Source organism: Capricornis sumatraensis, chromosome 7 (assembly GCF_032405125.1).
Source record: "Capricornis sumatraensis isolate serow.1 chromosome 7, serow.2, whole genome shotgun sequence".
Lineage (NCBI taxonomy): Eukaryota > Metazoa > Chordata > Mammalia > Artiodactyla > Bovidae > Capricornis > Capricornis sumatraensis.
In genome coordinates, this window is record NC_091075.1 from 48,511,515 (window position 1) to 48,531,749 (window position 20,235).

General features: G+C 35.0%; 1 protein-coding gene across 2 annotated transcripts in view; it reads left to right on the top strand.

The window, feature by feature from the left end:
• The window catches only part of TBC1D19 (TBC1 domain family member 19), a 144,284-nt gene that overhangs the window by 50,259 nt on the left and 73,790 nt on the right, over positions 1 to 20,235 (top strand). For both annotated transcript variants that reach the window (XM_068975259.1, XM_068975260.1), the window contains 5 exons: positions 4,179 to 4,253; positions 5,310 to 5,373; positions 6,487 to 6,533; positions 10,372 to 10,482; positions 18,920 to 18,992. In XM_068975259.1, the coding sequence (XP_068831360.1) occupies positions 4,179 to 4,253; positions 5,310 to 5,373; positions 6,487 to 6,533; positions 10,372 to 10,482; positions 18,920 to 18,992 (370 nt within the window). The remainder of the gene's footprint in view (positions 1 to 4,178; positions 4,254 to 5,309; positions 5,374 to 6,486; positions 6,534 to 10,371; positions 10,483 to 18,919; positions 18,993 to 20,235) is intronic.

Consider the following 20,235-nt stretch of genomic DNA (forward strand, 5'->3'; position numbering starts at 1 on the left):
TCCGACTCATTGCGACCCCGTGGACTGCAGCACGCCATCTGTCCATCACCAACTCACAGAGCTTGCTCAAACTCATGTCCATCACATTGGTGATACCATTCAACCATCTCATCCTCTGTCATCCCCTTCTCCTCCCACCTTCAGTCTTTCCCAGCATGAGGATCTTTTCAAATGAGTCAGTTCTTCACATCAGGTGGCCAAAGTATTAGAGTTTCAGCTTCAGCATCAGTCCTTCCAATGAATATTCAGGACTGATCTCCTTTAGGATGGACTGGTTGGATCTCTTTGCAGTCCAGAGGACTCTCAAGAGTCTTCTCCAACACCACAGTTCAAATGCACCAATTCTTTGGCGCTCAGCTTTCTTCACAGTCCAACTCTCACATCCATACAGGACTACTGGGAAAACCATAGCTTTGACTAGACGGACCTCTGTTGGTAAAGTAATGCCTCTGCTTTTAAATATGCTGTCTAGGTTGGTCATAGGTTTTCTTCCAAGGAGCAAGTGTCTTTTAATTTCATGGCTGCAGTCACCATCTGCAGTGATTTTGGAGCCCAGAAAAATAAAGTCTGTCACTGTTCCTGTTGTTTCCTCATCTATTTGCCATAAAGTGATGGGACCAGATTCCATGTTTCTGAATGGTAGTTTTAAGCCAGCTTTTTCACTCTCCTCTTTCACTTTCATCAAGAGGCTCTTTTGTTCTCCTTTGCTTTCTGCGATAAGGGTGGTGTCATCTACATATCTGAGGTTATTGATATTTCTCCCGGCAATCTTGATTCCAGCTTGTGCTCCTTCCAGCCCAGCATTTCACATGATGTACTCTGCATATAAATTTAAATAAGCGGGGTGATAATATACAGCCTTGACGTACTCCTTTCCCAAATGGAACCAGTCTGTTGTTACATGTCTAGTTCTAACTGTTGCTTCTTGACCTGCATACAGATTTCACAGGTGGCAGGTCAGGTGGTCTGGTATTCCCAACTCTTTCAGAATTTTCCACAGTTTGTTGTGATCCACACAGTCAAAGGCTTTGGCATAGCCAATAAAGCAAAAGTAGATGTCTTTCTGGAACTCTCTTGCTTTTTCTAGGATCCAGCAGATGTTGGCAGTTTGATCTCTGGTTCCTCTGCCTTTTCTAAATCCAGCTTGAACATCTGGAAGTTCAGGGTTCCTGTACTGTTGAAGCCTGGCTTGGAAAATTTTGTGCATTACTTTGCTAGTGTGTGAGATGAGTACAATTGTATGGTAGTTTGAGCATTCCCTGGCATTGCCCTTCTTTGGGACTGGAATGAAACAGACCTTTTCCAGTCCTGTGGCCACTGCTGAGTTTTCCTGATTTGCTGGCATATCGAGTGCAACACTTTCACAGCATCTTTTAGGATTTGAAATAGCTCAACAACTGGAATTCCATCACCTCCACTAGGTTTGTTCATAGTGATGCTTCCTAAGGCCCACTTGACTTCGCATTCTAGGATGTCTGGCTCTAGGTGAGTGATCACACCATCGGGATTATCTGGGTCATGAAAATCTTTTTTGTCTATTCTTCTGTGTATTCTTGCCGTCTCTTTCTTATATCTTCTGCCTCTGTTAGGTCCATACCATTTCTGTCCTTTATTGTGCCCATCTTGGCATGAAATGTTCCTTTGGTGTCTCTAATTTTCTTGAAGAGATCTCTAGTCTTTCCCATTCTATTGTTTTCCTCTATTTCTTTGCACTGATCATCGAGGAATGCTTTCTTATCTCTCCTTGCTATTCTCTGGAAATCTGCATTCAAATGGGTATATCTTTTCCTTTTCTCCTTTGCCTTTAGCTTCTCTTCTTTTCTCAGCTATTTGTAAGGCCTCCTCAGACAACCATTTTGCCTTTTTGCATTTCTTTTCTTGGAGATGGTCTTGATCACTGCCTCCTGTACAATGTCATGAACCTCAGTCCATAGTTCTTCAGGCACTCTATCAGATCTAATCCCTTGAATCTACTTGTCACCTCTACTGTATAATTGTAAGGGATTTGATTTAGGTCATACATGAGTGGTGTAGTGGTTTTCCCTATTTTCTTCAATTTAAGCCTGAATCTGGCAATAAGGAGTTCATGATCTGAGCCATAGTCAGCTCCTAGTCTTGTTTTTGCTTACTGTATAGAGCTTCTCAATTTTTGGCTGCAAAGAATATAATCAGTCTGATTTTGGTGTTGACCATCTGGTGCTGTCCATGTGTAGAGTCTTCTCTTGTGTTGTTAAGGTTCTCATTCTTGCTCCCCCGACCCCTACAATCTGGGGTTGAGGGAGCAAGTGGTAGAAAGCTTATTAGAGGAAATAACTTTTACGCTGAGATATGATAGTTGGATTAGATTTTTCCAGATAAATTTGGGATAAGAATGTTGAGGGTGAAAGTGGGTTGTATTGCACTAACTAAAGCTTGGTCGTGAATAATATACCTGAATATATTTGAAGTCCTGCATCTAAGAGAACTCTTTACAGGAAAAAAGGAAAGAGAGAAAAAAATTGAAAACAAACTAGTAAACAAAATTAGTTTAGACTGTATTTTATGAAGTTTATTAAGAGTATTCTTTTATTCTTGAAAACCTGTTTCTATATATTTAGTAAACTAAGTTATGCATTTCACACAGCTCTGTATTTCTTTTATAGATGACTTTTTTTCCTGTTCATTCATTACTTTGGCAGTTGTACCCAAATTTTTCTAAATTCTTGCAGCATAACTAAGAGTGGAAATCTGTTCAATTATTGAAAACTTATTATGTGCTCGATAAACTGTGATATGTGCTGTGATAGGTGAAGGAAGAGATACTGTGAGAATCTGTAGGCAAAGGCACTAATATTATATGAGTGGGAGCCAGGTAAGAGCAGGCTTAATAGAGGTGAAGACCTGAATGGTGAATATAATTTACTCAGATAACGTAGGAATAAGTATGTTGGAATAAGAGTAGAGCATGGAGAGTTTATTCCAGATAGAGAGTATTATATTTAGATATGTATGTTAATGAAGAAACTCTGAATAATGATAGCTGTAGTAAAAACTATCAGTGATTATTATCATTGTGTCACTGTTCAAAGTACGTTACATCTTTAATTTTTATAGTAATCACATAAAGGAGGTATTATTATTCTACTTTTATTGACTGATTTTAGCTGTCCTTTATGGATAATATAATATATAGTTATCTCCATTTCTCCTCATTTGGTCTAAATTTTGGAGCTTTGGTATTATTCTATTTTTTGTGTGTCAGAAGTGGCCTGTGCTAAAAGATCAAAAAAGTTATGGTGTTTTAACTTGATATTAAAAAGAATAATTTACTGAAGTATGATGTATATGGATGATCAATTTATGACTGACCATTAAAATTAACTTATTATTTCAAGTTCATGGGAAATACCAGGGACAGAGAAGAACGTAATCTATATGGTGAGAAAACAGTAAGACCAATGTAGATTGTGACACATTCCGAAAGACATCTGCCCTGGACTGCTCAAAAAAGCCAGTATGAGAAAGAAAAGCAGTAAAATGCTCTAGATTAAGCTATACAGAAAGAAACATAACAACCAAATGTAATGCATTAATTTTTAATGGATCGAGGATTTTAAAAGATATAAAGACATTTTGGGGGATACTTGGAAATCTTTGAATATGGGCTAAGATGATATGAAATATTATCTTTAGTTTTCTCAGGTGTCATAGTGGTATTGTGGTTATGTAAGAGAAGGTTCTTATTCTTTAAAAATTCATGGTAAAGTATTTAGGGTGAAAGATGTTTGGAAAAATTACAGTATAATAATTTCTATAAAATTTTATTTTACTAGGTCATTAATGGGAGTCTTAAGTATGAAAGATTTATAAAGTGCTTAAATATAGCTTACCTTTTTAAAAAAATCTGCTATTTCCCCATCTGACTTGTTGATTTATTTTTTTAATCTATCTTCATTCCTATCCTCCACTAGAATGTCAGTTCCATGAGGATGGAGACATTTTGTTATTCACAACACTAAGGATAGTATCTGGCACATAGTAGGCAGTAATCAATATTTGTTGAGTAATCTAGTGAATAGAGATAACCAATCTCAAGCAACTTCACCATTTCTATATAACGCATAATGTCTTTAATTTTTTAAGAGTCACTTTTGACACTGTTAACCAATAATAATAATAGACTGTTCCTTATGTTTCAGGGAAGTTGGGAAAAAAGAATTTTGAAGAGTTTAAATAGTATGTGCACTGAACTGAGTATCCCATTGGCACGAAAGGTACTTTTAACACTTATGTATTTTATTGTGAATCATGTACTAGGAAGTATCACGAAATTATAACTGTTAGGCATATTTATCTCTTTTTTTGTTACTGGTATACAGCTTTTTGAAACCAAAGTCTATAAAAGGTCAATTATGTGAGTGTAGTTTATATAGTTTTCTATTACATCTGCTATAATGCTTTTTGTAAAAAAAAAAAAAAGAAAAGAAAAAGAAAACCTGTATCTTGAGAATAAATATAGGCTGAATAGTACAGATTATTTGGAGATTTGTCTGTAAAGGTTATAAATGTACTTTAAAGAGTTTAATTACCTTTAGTCTCCTTACCCGAATGATTTATCATCTCTCCAGAACTATTTAGATCTAATACTCAACATTTATCTGTAATTCTGGGCTTTGATAGGGGAGAGATGAAAAAGGAGAGAAAAGCCACTTGAGGAATGTTCCGGGTCTTTTATAGCTGTTCAAGAGTAGGAGAGAACAAGTTTCTCTTCACTTTATCCTCCCTACCACCTATTTATTCCCTGCTGTTGGACAAGATACAGTGAATGTACATTGGATAATATCCAAGCACAAGTCACTGAAGGCACCAGAAGGATGGTGTAAAAAAAGGATAAACTTATATGAAAAACTGTCTAAATATGTAGTATTGTGTAATATACTGTCTTTCATATAGGAAGATGATGCTACTGACTCACAGTCACACTCTCTTTGCCAGCCCCCTTATGATGCATTTCTGAGATTGCTGGATGGGGTAAGAGATGTAGTATGTGGCTGAGGAGCAGTTTTTCTTTGTGAAATTTTACTGGCTAGTACATATCATTTACCTTCTATTTTAGACTCATTAGCACCATATTCTAACTGAGCCATTAAATGTAATAGTTAAATAATATTAAGTGTAATTCCCAGAAAAGCTAATCATATGTAATGAAATTATTTTTTCTTATATTATGGTAGCTTATATAAGCTTTTAGATAAGGTATTGATTCTTATTTTTCAGCGGCATTGCTTAACTTCACAAAACGAAATCAATTTTAAAATTACCTTTTTTAGAGGCCAGTTGGAGAACAGAAAGAACTTCTCAATAAATGGAATGAAATGGGAACTGATGAACCAGGTACATATGAAAAAAATATTTTCAAAATGTGGTAGTGGGAAAAAAAATTGTCTTTTTAATTGTGAATCCAAAATAACAATATTAACAAGTTCTTTTTTGAAAGATAGCAACTTCCCTTCTCACTGATTTATTATCATCTGGTTTTTTTTGTTTATTTGCTTAAACTTCTACTTTGCAGTTTAAAAATTCCCAGCTTTAGTCACTGTTCTCCGTTATTTTGAGAATATTTAAATCAGTTATTTTTTTAACCAGCATTTGAAAACATTTTTATGAAAGAATACTTTAGAATCATTCAGTGGATTTCTTAGTCATAATTAAGATAAATCTTAAGCTTTAATCACATTGAGATGTTAAAATGTGTTACATTTTGAGAAGTTTTAAGACTTTTAAAATGTTTTTAAGAATTTATTTTGGTTCATTTTAATGTTTAAAATTGAGTCTATCAATTTTAAAAATATTTAATGAGTAATAAATATATGTATAAAATAATTATTGATATATATATAATAATTATATAGATAGACATATACATAATTCTTCACCACTCCTCCTTAAAAGATAGTTGGGGCCTGGGTAGGGTGCAAGAAATTGTGAGCCATCATAAAGGAAGCAGTGTGTTATAGAAATTCAAAAGGGAGAATAGTTCAATATAACCTGAGGCTTCCGCAGTGGTTCAGTGCGGAATTCTCCTGCAATGTAGGAGATGCAGGTTCGATAAAAGTTCAAAAGGGAGAGCAGTTCAGTACAACTACAAGATTCACTGAAAATTTATTGTTTGTATTCTAAGTACTGTGAGAATTCTCATGTAGAACTTTCATATTATATTGACATTGTTTTTCAGTTCAATTACAAATGCTCCATTATAAATTTATGGAAGAGAGGACTCTTTAATTTCTTCTAGAATATATTATCTAGACTGTCAAGGGAAGGGACTTTCTTTTTATTTTTGTTAGTACAGTGCTTAACACAGTGTATGACAAATAATTAATATTCTGCAAATGTTTGAATTAAGCTAGCTGCATAACAATACGAAAGAACCATTATAATTTATTATTAATAAGAATTTGTATATTATAATCGAAATTCTATTTTAATCTGTCTTATTAATTCTAGATTTAAGCCTTTTCAGACCTGTTTATGCACCTAAGGATTTTCTTGAGGTAGGTTCTGTTGGTTAAATATATGTATATTAATGAGGTAAAAATGCAAAAGAAATGATGATATTAAAAAACATCTCCAGGCAGAAGAATCACCATATAAGAAGCCCCAGAGCCATGAAAGCAATGGAATAACCTGATCAGGTTTGTGTTTGGAAATGGCTCTGGGAAAATACGTTGTAGTGTGGAAAGATTAGAGGGAAGTAAATCAAGAAGATTTGATTAAAAAATAGTGACTGTAAATCATGTAGCCTGCTGGCTAGCACAACAGGTGCTCAGTGAATCTTTTTCTTTTTTCTTTTTCTCCCTGTTGTAGTAGTTCAGACAAGTTTGAACTAAGAGAACAGCATTCAAAGTGGAAAGACATCAACAGACTTGAATTTAACAAGATTTGAATTTAACAGATTTTTTAAAAGATTTGGGAATTTATTAGATCTAAGGAGTATGAGAAAAAGAAAAGATAAACATGACCTCTAAGTGTCTAGATTGGATAACTGGGCAGAGTTAACTTAAGATTCAGAATACAGAAAGAGACACAGGTCCATTAGTGAAGATGATGCACTTAATTAAGTTTGAGAGGCATATTGACGTTGAAGAGGAGCTCTTTAGTAGGCAGTTAGAACTCCAAATTATTTTAATTCACTCATCCATTTTTTTCTCTTGTACCTTATATGTAATCCACCAGGAAATCTTTTCAGCTTTTTGAAGTATGTCCAGAATCCATTCACTTCTCATCACTGCCATTCCTATGTTGCTGATCCAAGCTGCCATCTCTTGTCTGGACTATTTCAGTAGCCTCTTAATTGCTCTTACTGCTTTTACACTTCCCCACCTAGAATTTGTTTTTAGCAGAGTTTGTAGAGGAAGCCTTGTAAATACTATTCTGAAGAAGCCACTCTTCTGGTATCCAGTGGCTTTTTATCTCATTCTACTTAAAACCCAAAGTCATGACGGTGGCCTAAAACACCCTATTTGATCCGATACCCATCACCTCTCTGAGTTCCTCTCCTATTCCTTTTCCTCCTGATTTGTTCTACTCCGGCTGCTAGAGCTTGCTTACTTTCCCCTGGCTTTCTCCCATCTAAGGGTCTTTGCTCCTTGTTTTCTCTGCCTGCATTGCTTTTCCCCGAGATACTTGTGTGTCCATTCCCTCACATTCCCTTATGTCTTTGCTTAAATGTCATATTCTCAGCATAAACAATATGGTCAGTGGTATTGTAATAACTTTGGAGGGATACAGACTTACTGTGATGATTTTATAATGTATGCAAATGTCAAATCACTGTTAGTACAATCTGAAACTCACACAATATTGTATATCAACTGTATTTCAATTTAAAAAAAGAACATTCATGGGAAAAATTTAAGCATATACACACACAACAAATTGTTACCTTCTCACCAAATCCTTCCCTGGCTCTCCTCTTGGAATTCCTTATAATCCTTTCCTACCTTGTTTTTCTCCGTAACCTTTAGCATCATATAACATACTGATTTTCTATTTTGCCTGTTGCCGCCTTTATTCTGTAATATGGAAGCTTTGTTCCCTGCTGCAGCAATTACACAGAGCCAAATCAGATAACTGAGATGACATATAAGATTTCAGCCACAAGGATACACCCACATAAAGCTTTCAGAAAGAGAAAGAAAGCACATGCAAATACGAAGAGATAGAAATTTCCAGTCCCAGCTCCTTTCTCAGTAACACAGGATGCACTTTGCAGCCCTTTCTCAGTTACACAGGATGCACTTTGCCTTTGGGTTATGAATCACCAAGGTACATGCAAGATACAAGTTACAGCATAAGCTTTCTGATGAGTCTTTTACACCCTACTGGTAATTCAGGTGCAAACTAGCAATCTATACATTTTCAAAAAACAGTGTAAATAAATTGATATGGAATGCCTCCAGGGGACATTAAGTAGCACATTATAAATGACTAGTTAGTGCCTTTCATCCCATTTTGGCCAAGGGTCACTGCCAGATGTCCCTGAAGCTAAGATAGGCACTATCACAAACCAGCTGCAAGTTGATCCTATCCTTAACTGCTCTCTCTCAAACAGGTTTAACAGTGCTTAGCACATAGTTGCTCAGTAAATAAGTGTTGAGTGAATGAGTAAATGAATGATTTAATCTTTTGCATTTTATTTTTTTTCTGAACCTGTTTTCTCAGATACAAGTTTGCCAGCATTGTTAGAAATTATTTCAGGCCTTTTAGAATTATAAACAGTCTCCTTTTAACTTAAAAGAGAAGTTACTTTGGTTTGAAACTGCCTTTATACTGCTAGTGTTATTTCTCTTAGATTATTAAAGGTTTCTCTCAAACCCATCCCTTTCTTAGCACTTAAATTTCATATAATTTTTATATAATTAATTTTATGTTTTCTCCTTAATAATCATAGCACTCTGTTTCCTTAAGGACTGTTGCTGAATTGATTCTCTTATTAGTCATACTGAGATTCTTCTTTAGCTCAAGAAAAGTTTTCTATAATCACTTCCTTATCGTTTCTGCTTTTCTAATATTTTTTCTTTTCTATTGCCCATGTATTCATAGTTTTTCTTTTCAATTCTATGTTTTTAAGTTTTCCATGCACTATGACCCCTTATTTGCATAATTAGACTAAAATTGTATTGTGCTATATTAGTCTATATTTAACACAGTTGATTCTTTGCTAAAATATTTTTTAAAAATAAATTCCTTTGATATTTTTAGCTTCAATTTAGTTTTTGAAATTTTAGGAAACTCTTTTGCACTTGTGGTATATTTCATTTTGTCAGCCATTAGTTATCAGGTTATTAATGCCTTCTTCAGATATGCTGGTGTTTCTGTCATTATAATCTTCTTCACTGGATTCTTGGTTTCTTTCCCTTCAGAGTTGCAGTTTAAAAATATTTTTGGAAATTATTATTATTTTCTCCCTAAAGTACATGTTGTTAGAAAAATAAGAAAATATATATGAGAAGAAAATTTAAAACAAAAATTACTTATCATCATATAGCAATAAACACTACTATAATTTTTAATTTAATAAACATAATATGGTATTTATTAATCATGGCATATTAAACTGTATTTTATATACATAAAACATAATTTATATAGGTAATTTCCTCTACCGGAATGTTTAAGTAGTCTTAAACATCTTAAATGTCTAATATTGAATGTCTTAAAATATTAAATGTATAATATTTTTCTATTATAAACAGCATTTCCTTTACCTTTTTTTTTGCACTATCTCTGCAAGCAGTTTTAATTATTTCCATAATCATACTCACAGAAGTGAGATTCCTAGATTAAAGGATATGTAAATATCCAAGATTTTTAATTTTGAAAAATATTTCTTGTTAGTTTGGCTTCTGAAAAAGTTTTTTTTTACCTTTGAATTTGATTTAGAAGCAATACCTTATGATGTTATTCCACTGTCTTTCTATAAACTTTTCAGCATCTGTTTTTAAAAGTGTTAGAGTTGGTTCTCAAGTTTTTCCTGGCAAATACTGAAATCAAGCAGTTTAACTTTTTCTGTCATTTTTCCTTGTAAAATATTATATTCAAACAATTTTTATTTTTTATTAACATCAAAAGTTTTTCTTTATAACTGAAATTTTAACTTTTTGGTATTTTATTTGATAGGTTGTCTGTTAGAATATTAAATTGAAAACATGTTTATGGTACTTTAACATTTTAATGCAATTTTATAGTATTCAAAATGTGATTAAAGTATATGCATAACCCAAATAATTTTTAATTTTGTTGTGATATACTAAGAATATCACTGCCAATTTTATAAGTATAAATTTTGTATAAAGAAACTAACCAATTTCGTTGGATTTGTTTTTAAAGGTATTAATTAATCTTCGCAACCCAAATTATGAAAATGGTGATTCTCTTAGTTTCAGGACTCATTTGGGTTTAATCCAAGTTCCTCTCAAAGTAAAAGACATCCCTGAATTGGTAAGTATAGGTACTTCAGAATAAATTAATATCTTTTAGAAGGTAATCACTGGAAAAATATTTTAGTTCAAGATATATTTAAAGTAGTAGGACAATCTGCTCACTAAATAAATGAATAAAGTGAAAGTTTTTTTTTATTGTAAATATGTTCTATAGAGAGTGAGTTGCTTTGCTAGTAGGATTAAAGGTGAGCTTTCATTGACCTATAAATGCTTTTACTTATTTCTTATTTTAATAAACAGCATAGACTTATAAGACCTCTTATTGGGATTTAGGTGCCTGATGTATAGCTATAAAACTTATTGAAACAAATTGTGAATTTTATTAAAAAATTTTAAGGAATATACATTTCATTTATTTCAACCAACCTTTTTTTAAGCTCCTAATATGGAAGACACTGAGGGAGATAAAAGAACATAAGATGAGTTAAAGACTATCTTTGCTCTGCAGATTGTCACATTTTGGTAAGGAAATTAGTTTTAAAATAGAATAATTGTAGTAAAGTGGAGAGATTTCCTTACAAAGAAGTTAAGAAATTACCATCAGTCTTTCTTTTGTGAATTACCCCAAAATAGTAAGGAGTACAAAAATGTAAATATTGTCTTTGGTGAAACTAAGACACAACTAAATTTTAAAGTATTAAGATAGAGAACTGATGGGAGAATGAGGAATGACTCAGACATGAAGAAGAAGGTCAAGCCTTATTGATTCTGAAAGGTGGGAGGTATGGATAAGAAGTGTGATGGTAATCGATTTATTACCTTTCAGCTCCAAATCTACCTTTTAAAAAAATTGAACTATGGTTGCTTTACAATATTGTATTAGTTTTAGGTGTACAGCAAAGTGATTCAATTACATACACACAGATACACACATATATTGTTTTTCAGATTCTTTTCCATTATAGGTTATTACAAGATATTGAATATAGTCCCCAGTACTATATAGTAAATCCTTGTTATTTATCTATTTTATATATAGTAGTGTATATATGTTAATCTCATACTCCTAATTTATCCCTACCTCTCTCTTTCTCCCTTTGGTAACTGTAAGTTTGTTTTCTATGTCTGTGAGTCTATTTCTGTTTTGTAAGGAAGTTCATTTGTTTTATTTTTTGAGATTCTACATAAATGATATAGTATTTGTCTGTCTGACTTACTTCACTTATGATGATAATCTCTAGATCCATCCATGTTGCTGTAAATGGCAATATTTTGTTCTTTTTCATGGCCAAGTAATATTCCTTTGTGTATCTATATACCACATCTTCTCTATACATTCATCTGTTGATGCACACTTAGGTTGCTTCCACGTCTTCAGTTCAGTTCAGTTCAGTTCAGTTGCTCAGTCGTGTCCGACTCTCTGCGACTGTGCTGCTATGAACTTGGAGTGTGTGTACATTTTTGATTTAGAGTTTTTGTCTTTTCTCGATATATGCACAGGAGTGGGATTGCTAGATCATATCATAAGTCTATTTTTAGTTTTTAAAGGAACTTCCATACTGTTTTCCATAGTGGCTGCACCAAATTACATTCCTACCAACAGTATAGGAGAATTCCCTTTTCTCCACACTCTCTCCAGCATTTATTATTTGTAGACTTTTTGATGATGACCATTCTGACCATTTGTGGTTTGCAAACCTACCTTTTTTTAAAGTCCTGTTTTATTATACTGGAGCTGGACCTTGTAAACATTTCCTTTTTGCCAAGTAGCTTGACATTAGGCTTTGTCAATAGAGGATTCTGGAGAGACATTGCAAGACCATAGTAGGATAAAGGGACTCTCCATGTACAGAAGCCAGCAGATCAGCAAACAGAAGACCCAGCAGTATTCAACGTGGCAGCCCTTAGTCAGCCAGCTCCAGCCTGTACTCACTGGCAAGATTGTTCTTCACCCCTGGTCTGCATGTTCCTGAGGCAGGCACACCCTCTCCTTAAAAGTCTGAATCTCAGTCTTGAGGACATGGGGGACCTTTCCTAAGTTCTTCATTCCTTGGTTCACTCTCCTTCAGCCTAGAAGCCATAGTTGCTTTCTGCACTTGTTAATTCTGTTTTTCCATGTTCACACTTCTGATATGGTTTCTATTTCTTGACTGGACTCTGACTGATACAAGAGACCAGATGATTTTCTCCCTAGAACTTGGCAAAGAATGAGGAATTGGAGATACCGCATGTGATAGAAGGCATTGAGGAGACATAGAGCTGAAAATGGAGATTGTATAAAAGGGTTTAGACCCCCAGACTTGTCCCATCCTTCATTTCCTGGCAACTCCTCCTCCCTCACAGGAGTCCAAAGGTGTATATAATCATTGCAGAAAGGCCATGAACTCAGAGACTTCAAATGTAGAGCTGAATAGGAATGAAGCATTGTACTGAAAACAGAAGAATTAAGTGAAGGTTGACCAAAAGAAAGAAAGCGAAAACTGGCTGTCTATAAAAATTTTTCAGAGTAAAGCCCATCATACTCTGCGCAGGCCTCAGAGACAGAGCTTCCAGTCAGTTGTTCATTGCCTCAATCCAAAATATGACTGACCAGCCTAGGCTTTCCAGATATTTGAAATTTTACAATTTGAAAAGCACAGCTCAAAATTAAAACAGACCCTGCAGAGAAAAATAAGGAAGAAGAAATAGCCAATTTAGGAAATGAGTAATTATTATGACCACCAATATAGTTACTTCAGGTTTGAATTTACGTCTACACTTGCAGGATACAGTAGGCCAAAACCTGGTATAAGGTTCAATTAGATTTGTACAGAACAGAAAACACGGCATGCCAATATATCATGTAGATCTTCATTGGAAGTCCGTACAGCCTACCAGCTGCTACTTCCTAGCCCCTACAAGGAATGCTTGCAAATGGAAGTAACAAGGTTACATAGGTACAGCATAGGAAAATCTCATGCGCAGTAGGAACCGTTTCTTGTAATGCACATGAGCGTAGTTTCCGTGCCTCTCAAGAGGCGTGCCAGGTAGCTGAGGCCTGTGTTTTTCAATAGGTTTCTATAGTCCACTTATAGTCCTTCATTTCAGATGAAATTTACCAGTCAAGTGTCTTTCTTTTTTTTTTCAGTAAATTATATTGCTGGTTATGTAGCTGGCTTTCCTCTCCACAATTTTTTTTTTCATAATCCAGTACATTTTCAGGGCAACAGTGCTAAGAGAAGGTAAATACAAAGTAATCTTCACCTGGACAAAGAGGTTAACCTTTTGTTAACTGTATCTTCCCAATAGAAGACTTAAAGCAAACATTAATATTCTCAGAGAAAAGATTACTCATGAAACAGGAACAGAATTTCATTAGAACAACAAAACAAGACATTAGAAAGTGAAAATGAGCTTTTAGGAGTCAAAAATATGATGTGCAAAAAAAAATGAGTCGAGAGTTAGGGAAATAAAAAGTATGGTGTACAAAAACAATCAGTAGAAAGACCAGGAAATCTCTATCAGAAGACAGTGTAAAAGCAAAAAGCCAATGAGATGAAAAATAAATGGGAAAGATTTTTTTAATTAGATGGTCAGTCCAGATGGGCTGACACCTGGCCAGTAGGAGTTCCAGAAAGAGAATACAGAGGCAAGGAGTTAAAAAAATTTCAAGAACTGAAAGACATTATGAAAAGACCTACCCAGTACCCAGTTCTATGAATGAAAGAAGACCCACAGCAAGGCACCTGAAAAGGAGAAGACTAAAAAGCTTTTATGGAAGAACAGAGTATATATAATGTTTCAGGCGTCAGAGTGGCATCTCACTTCTCAGCAGGAAGACTGGAAGCCAGAGGATTTTTCAGTAAAGCCTTTAAAAACCTGAATGATTTCAAGCCTAGAATTCTGTATATAACCACCAGTCAATCAAATGTGAAGTTGAAGTATTTGTTTTCAGATGTACATGACCTAAAATATTCTAATTCATGGAGCTACTGGTAGAAATGCTCTAAAAGAAGATCATAAACAAAAAGAGCAAAATAAAGGATCTAGGAAATGGGATTTCCAACCTAAAAGTAGAATAAGTTCCAGAATGCCAGTGAAGAGAATTTCTAGGCCAGTCTGTGCAACAGGACCAGAGCAGAGCAATCCATAGTGGAGCAGGAGGTTGTAGGGTTCCATGATGAGACCTTGCAAGAAAAGCACCAAAAATGTAGATGATGTGATGACATGCTAACCACATGCAGAATTATTGCAGAGGGTGTTTTCAGAGTTGTTAAAGGGAGGAGGAAGAGGGAAGTAGAGAAAATGCATAAGTGAAAAAATGGTTTAATTATGAACTGTATGGAAAAAAGTACAAGAAAGGAAACATATTTATAGCATACTACATTCCTCAGCAGTGAGTAATATTTAACTAATAATAACAAACTCAATATAGATGTAATTAGGCATTGATATATACTTATATTGGAATGATAGAGGGAGGAAAAGAGAATGTACTGAGCTAAAAATCCACATTTATCACTAACAGATTTAATAGTTATTTGAAACTGCTAAATTTAAAATAGCAGAATGTACCTGTTACTTGAAATATGGATATATGTTTGTTTGTTTGTTTTCTGGCCATGCCGCATGGTTTGTGGGATCTTAGTTGCCCAGCCAGGGATTGAACCCAGGCCCTCGGCAGTGAGAGAGTGGATTCCTAACCCCTGGGCCACCAGAGGATTTCCAAAATATGGATATGAACACCAGGAAAAATGCTGAAAGTGGTTGTTCCTGCATAGTGGAATAATTGTGATTGTGTGTATTTGTGTGTTGGAGAGGAGTGCATAAATAGGGAACTAATGTTTTGTTATGGTTGTTGTTAAGTCTTTTAGCTGATTTGACTTATGTTTAATGCATGTAAAGATAGCATAGCATGGTGGTTAGATAATTAGATTCTGAAGCCAACTAACCTGGTTTACCCTCTTGCTGTACCACTCAGGTTGTGTGACCTTGGGCAAGTTTTCTTAACCTTGAGCTTTAGTTTTCTTATTCAATATATGGATAATAGTATCTCATAAAAGTATTGTATTGATCAATATCTTAAGATATGTTATGGGTTGACTTGTGACCCGCCCCGCCCCCCACCGAAAAGTTATGTTGAATCCTGACCTTGAATACCTGTAAATGTGACCTCATTTAAAACAGGACCCTTGCAGGTGCAATGAAATTAAGATGATGTCTTACTGGAGTAGGGTGAGCTCAAAAGCCAATATGACTGATGTCCTTAAAAGAAGAGGAGAAGAGAGACTCACAAGGAGAATGTCGTATGACAGGCAGAGATTGGAGTGTTGCACGTATAAGCCAGGGAACACACCCAGCAACACCGGAAGCTAAGAGAAGGACATGGGACAGATTAGCTCCTGGAGCCGTCAGGGAAAGCGTGATCTTGTTAACGTTTTGAACCTCTAGCCCCAGAACTGTGAGAAACTGGGAGTTTCTGTTGTTTAAAGTGAAAGTGAAGTTGCTCAGTCGTGTCCATCTCTTTGTGACCCCATGGACTGTAGCCTGCCAGGCTCCTCTGTCCATGGGACTTTCCAGGCAAGAGTACTGAAATGGGTTGCCATTTCCTTTTCCAGGGGATCTTCCTGACCCAGGGATCTAACCTGGGTCTCCCGCATTGCAGGCAGATGCTGTCTGAGCCACCAGGGAAGCACCCTTCTGTTTTTAAAGCTAGCCAGTTAGTGGTACTTTTTAAAATGGCAGCCTTAGGAAATTAATATATAAATATAAAGCATATCAGTGGTCCTTGAAACATAGTAAGCAGTAAATGTTAAGCATTAGTACTATAACTGTCATAAAAAACAATTTTTAAGACGTTATTTTAAAAGATGTTAGAAGTCCTCTTAGGAGAGGTTTATACAAAGTGATATGGCTGTATAGAAGAGGAAGTGGCAGGTTCTTCTCATGAAGTGTAGAAGGTCTTCTCAGAGGTACTGACATTTGAAATAGTTTGAAGGCATTTGCTAGGTAAAGAAGCAGGGAATGATGATTTATAAAAAGGGTTCAGTTCAGTTCAGTTCAGTTGCTCAGTCGTGTCTGACTCTGCAACCCCATGAATCGCAGTACGCCAGGCCTCCCTGTCCATCACCAACTCCCGGAGTTCACTCAAACTCATGTCCCCTGAGTTGGTGATGCCATCCAGCCATCTCATCCTCTGTTGTCCCCTTCTCCTCCTGCCCCCAATCCCTCCCAGCATCAAAGTCTTTTCCAATGAGTCAACTCTTTGCATGACGTGGCCAAAGTAGTAGAGTTTCAGCTTTAGCATCATTCCTTCCAAAGAACACCCAGGGCTGATCTCCTTTAGAATGGACTGGTTGGATCTCCTTGCAGTCCAAGGGACTCTCAAGAGTCTTCTCCAACACCACAGTTCAAAAGCATCAGTTCTTCGGTGCTCAGCTTTAGCATGTTGTAACTGGGGCTAATTATGCCTTCTGTCTGTCTGAGGGGACCTGGAGCTGGTGTAGATACATTCGTAGCTATTGGAGAATCAGAATCCTGTGACCGATTTTCAAAAAACTGTGACCATACTTAATGTCTTCAGGCATTAGGGATAGTTGTCCCCATTTCCTGAATCATGTGGCTGGTGATAATGGTTCTACCTCCAGAGTGCATGGTTTATCTGTAACCCTGGTCTATCTGTGTGAGTACTGAGCTTGGTGAGACTCAGTGAGTCTTATATGATCCTATGGCCCTTATATGAGTGCCATATAGATGGCCCTCAAACCTAGCTCACAGTGTTATGCAGACTCATGCATATTAAAAAGGATTTTTTTGAGGTATAGTTGATGTACAATATTACAGAAGTTTCAGGTGTACAACATATTGATTCACAATTTTTAAAGGTGATATACTTCATTTATAGTTATAAAATATTGACTGTATTCCCTGTGTTGTACAATATATTCTTGTAGCTTATTTACTTTATATGTAGTAGTTTGTATCTCTTAATCCTGTACCTCTATCTTGCCAAAAGGGAATTTCTTGAAACCAAAATGTATTAACTCTAAAGAGAAGTTGCAGACTAATTCCTGTTCAGTCCTGTACAGGCAGCAGGTTGGAACTAGAGCTCAGTAGAGTGATTCACTATTTATTAACTCCTCTTTGTTACATGTCACTAAGCACTGTGCTAAGTACTGGAGGTGCAAATGTGTGTAAGAGATAGGACTGTCTTCCAAGAGCTTCAGGCTAGTGAGGAAATGGACAGTAAAAAGATAATTTCAATACGATGTAATTATATGCTTTGATAGAGGTTGCAGAAAAGGTAATACATGTTCCTAAAGAAGAAAATCTGAGATTAGGGCCCAGGGCTTCCCTGGTGGCTCAGACAATAAAGAATCTGCCTGCAATGCAGGAGACCCTGGTTTAATCCCTGGGTCAGGAAGATCCCCTGGAGAAGGGAATGGTTACCCATTCCAGTGTTCTTGCCTGGAGAATTCCATGGACAGAAGAGCCTGGCAGGCTATTGTCCATGGGGTCACAGAGTCAGACACGACTGAGTGACTAACACTTACACTACTGATATAGAATAAAAAATAGTCCAAAGCAGTAAAGTTTTATCTCTTTAGTTATTAAAAATTGGTAACATAAGTTGCAGTGCTTTTTTGAGATATAGATAAAAATCAAGTTTTTAGTTAAAAGATTGAAATATAATGACAGTTATTTAAAATCTATACAAAAATAAAATATATGTGTTATGCTGAAGAACTGTTTTATGAGGGACACATCACTAATTTAAATAACCATAGATAATTATGAAGGGTTAAAACTAATTCCATTTTTAAAGAAGAAGAAAGTTTGGTTTTAGCAATTAGAATAGTAACAAAAGACTGAGGCAAGTATTGATAGAAATATTTAATTACTTAGGAAATAAAAATAATGTGAATACTATGAGGTTCTTATGTGTTTAAAAAAAACCAGACAAACAGGGTTACTTTCCTTAGACATTAGTAGATAAGTAGAGGAAGTCTGGAGAATAAATTTAATTTATTCTTATTTTAGCAGAGCACTTGATAGTCTAATTTTACTTAAAAATTAATTTAAGTTGTTTTGGATATTTGCCGTGTTTATTTGATTAAGAGCTGAGTGAAGTACAGTACCATACAAAGCACAGATACAGAATTATATTGGTAATTTTAGACAATGAATTTATAAAATAAAATTTATAAGTACTGCATGTGCTATTTGTATATGTATGTTTAAGGAAAGATTTGAATGTTATTAGTTCTTTACTCAAAAGAATAATTATTCTTTACTTTTACTGACTAGTTTGTTATCTAAAAAGGGAAAATTTTGGACTAAAGTATTACTATTTAAAGGTTCAATAATATCGTTTTCTTTTTTAGATGTTTGAATGAAGCAAAGATTTATTTTACATTGTGATTTTCATTTGAGTTGATGTCTAGGTAAAGATGATTTTTTAAATAGCGTGTAGAAAAGTCTGAGATGTATGGTAATTCTGTGTGTTATTCTTTCAGAAAGAATTCTTTGTAGAACTTGGCTTAACTACAGGACAGCTGGGTATAGATGACTCGACACAAGTGCCTCCTGGTTAGTATTTCTCCCATATGGCACATAATAAATGAAGATGAGAGTTAGCTTAAGGTTTATCTTGTCATTTCCAAATTAATCCAGTAACTTTTTAATATCTGTCAACTGACTTGCTTTTTGCCCCTCCTTGGTTACTATTAATTATCGTATAGAATCTTATATATTTATTAGCATTCAATTAGATATTGTCTTTTTATTTGAGGGTCTTTAAAACAATTTTGAAAATTTGTAAGACATACATAAGTCATTTTGTTGGCAAAATTTTTCATTGGCAGCACTCATATTTCCCTTTATTTGCCGTTACTATCTTTATTATTTTTCATATCACCAAGTTAAGTGAACACTGACATGCTATCTTGTATAAACAAACGTAGGTTTTAAAATTGGTGTGATTTCATCTAGAACATTTCCCCAACATCTCTCTTCTTGTGCCTAAATGCCAATATTTTCATAAAAGACTGGATTAATATTTATTTTTTTAATTTAAATTTATTCATTTTAATTGGAGGCTAATTACTTCACAATATTGTATTGGTTTTGCCATACATCAACATGAATCCGCCACGGGTGTACATGTGTTCCCAATCCTGAACCCCCCTCCCACCTCCCTCCCCATACCATCCCTCTGGGTCATCCCAGTGCACCAGCCCCAAGCATCCTGTATCCTGCATCGAACCTGGACTGGCGATTCATTTCTTATATGACATTTTACATGTTTCAATGCCATTCTCCCAAATCATCCCACCTTCTCCCTCTCCCACAGAGTCCAAAAGACTGTTCTATATATCTGTGTCTTAATCATAATAAACAGGAAGTAAAAATTGACTTAAAATATGGACGGTCTATACTGTTGTACTAATCATAATAGATAGGAGTCATGGAACTGTTCTTGTCTTTTCCTCTGCCACTGGCTAGTTTTGTGACTTGGAAAAGTCACTTTGTATTTTGAGACTTGTTTCTTCCACTGTAAGATAAGGAAGTTGGCCACTTATTATTGTTGCTAATAATAATAATAATAAACAGTTATTGAGCATATACTATGTGTTATATGTATATGTTTTATATTAATATAAATTAATATAACATATTAATATATAACATAGCTATATATTATTATCATTTTAAAACCTTTGTTACTGTATAATACATATAGGAAAGTACATGTGTCCTAAGAGAATGGCTCAATAAATTTTTATATTTGGACACTCCTGTTAAATTACCACCCAGATCAATAAAATGAAGT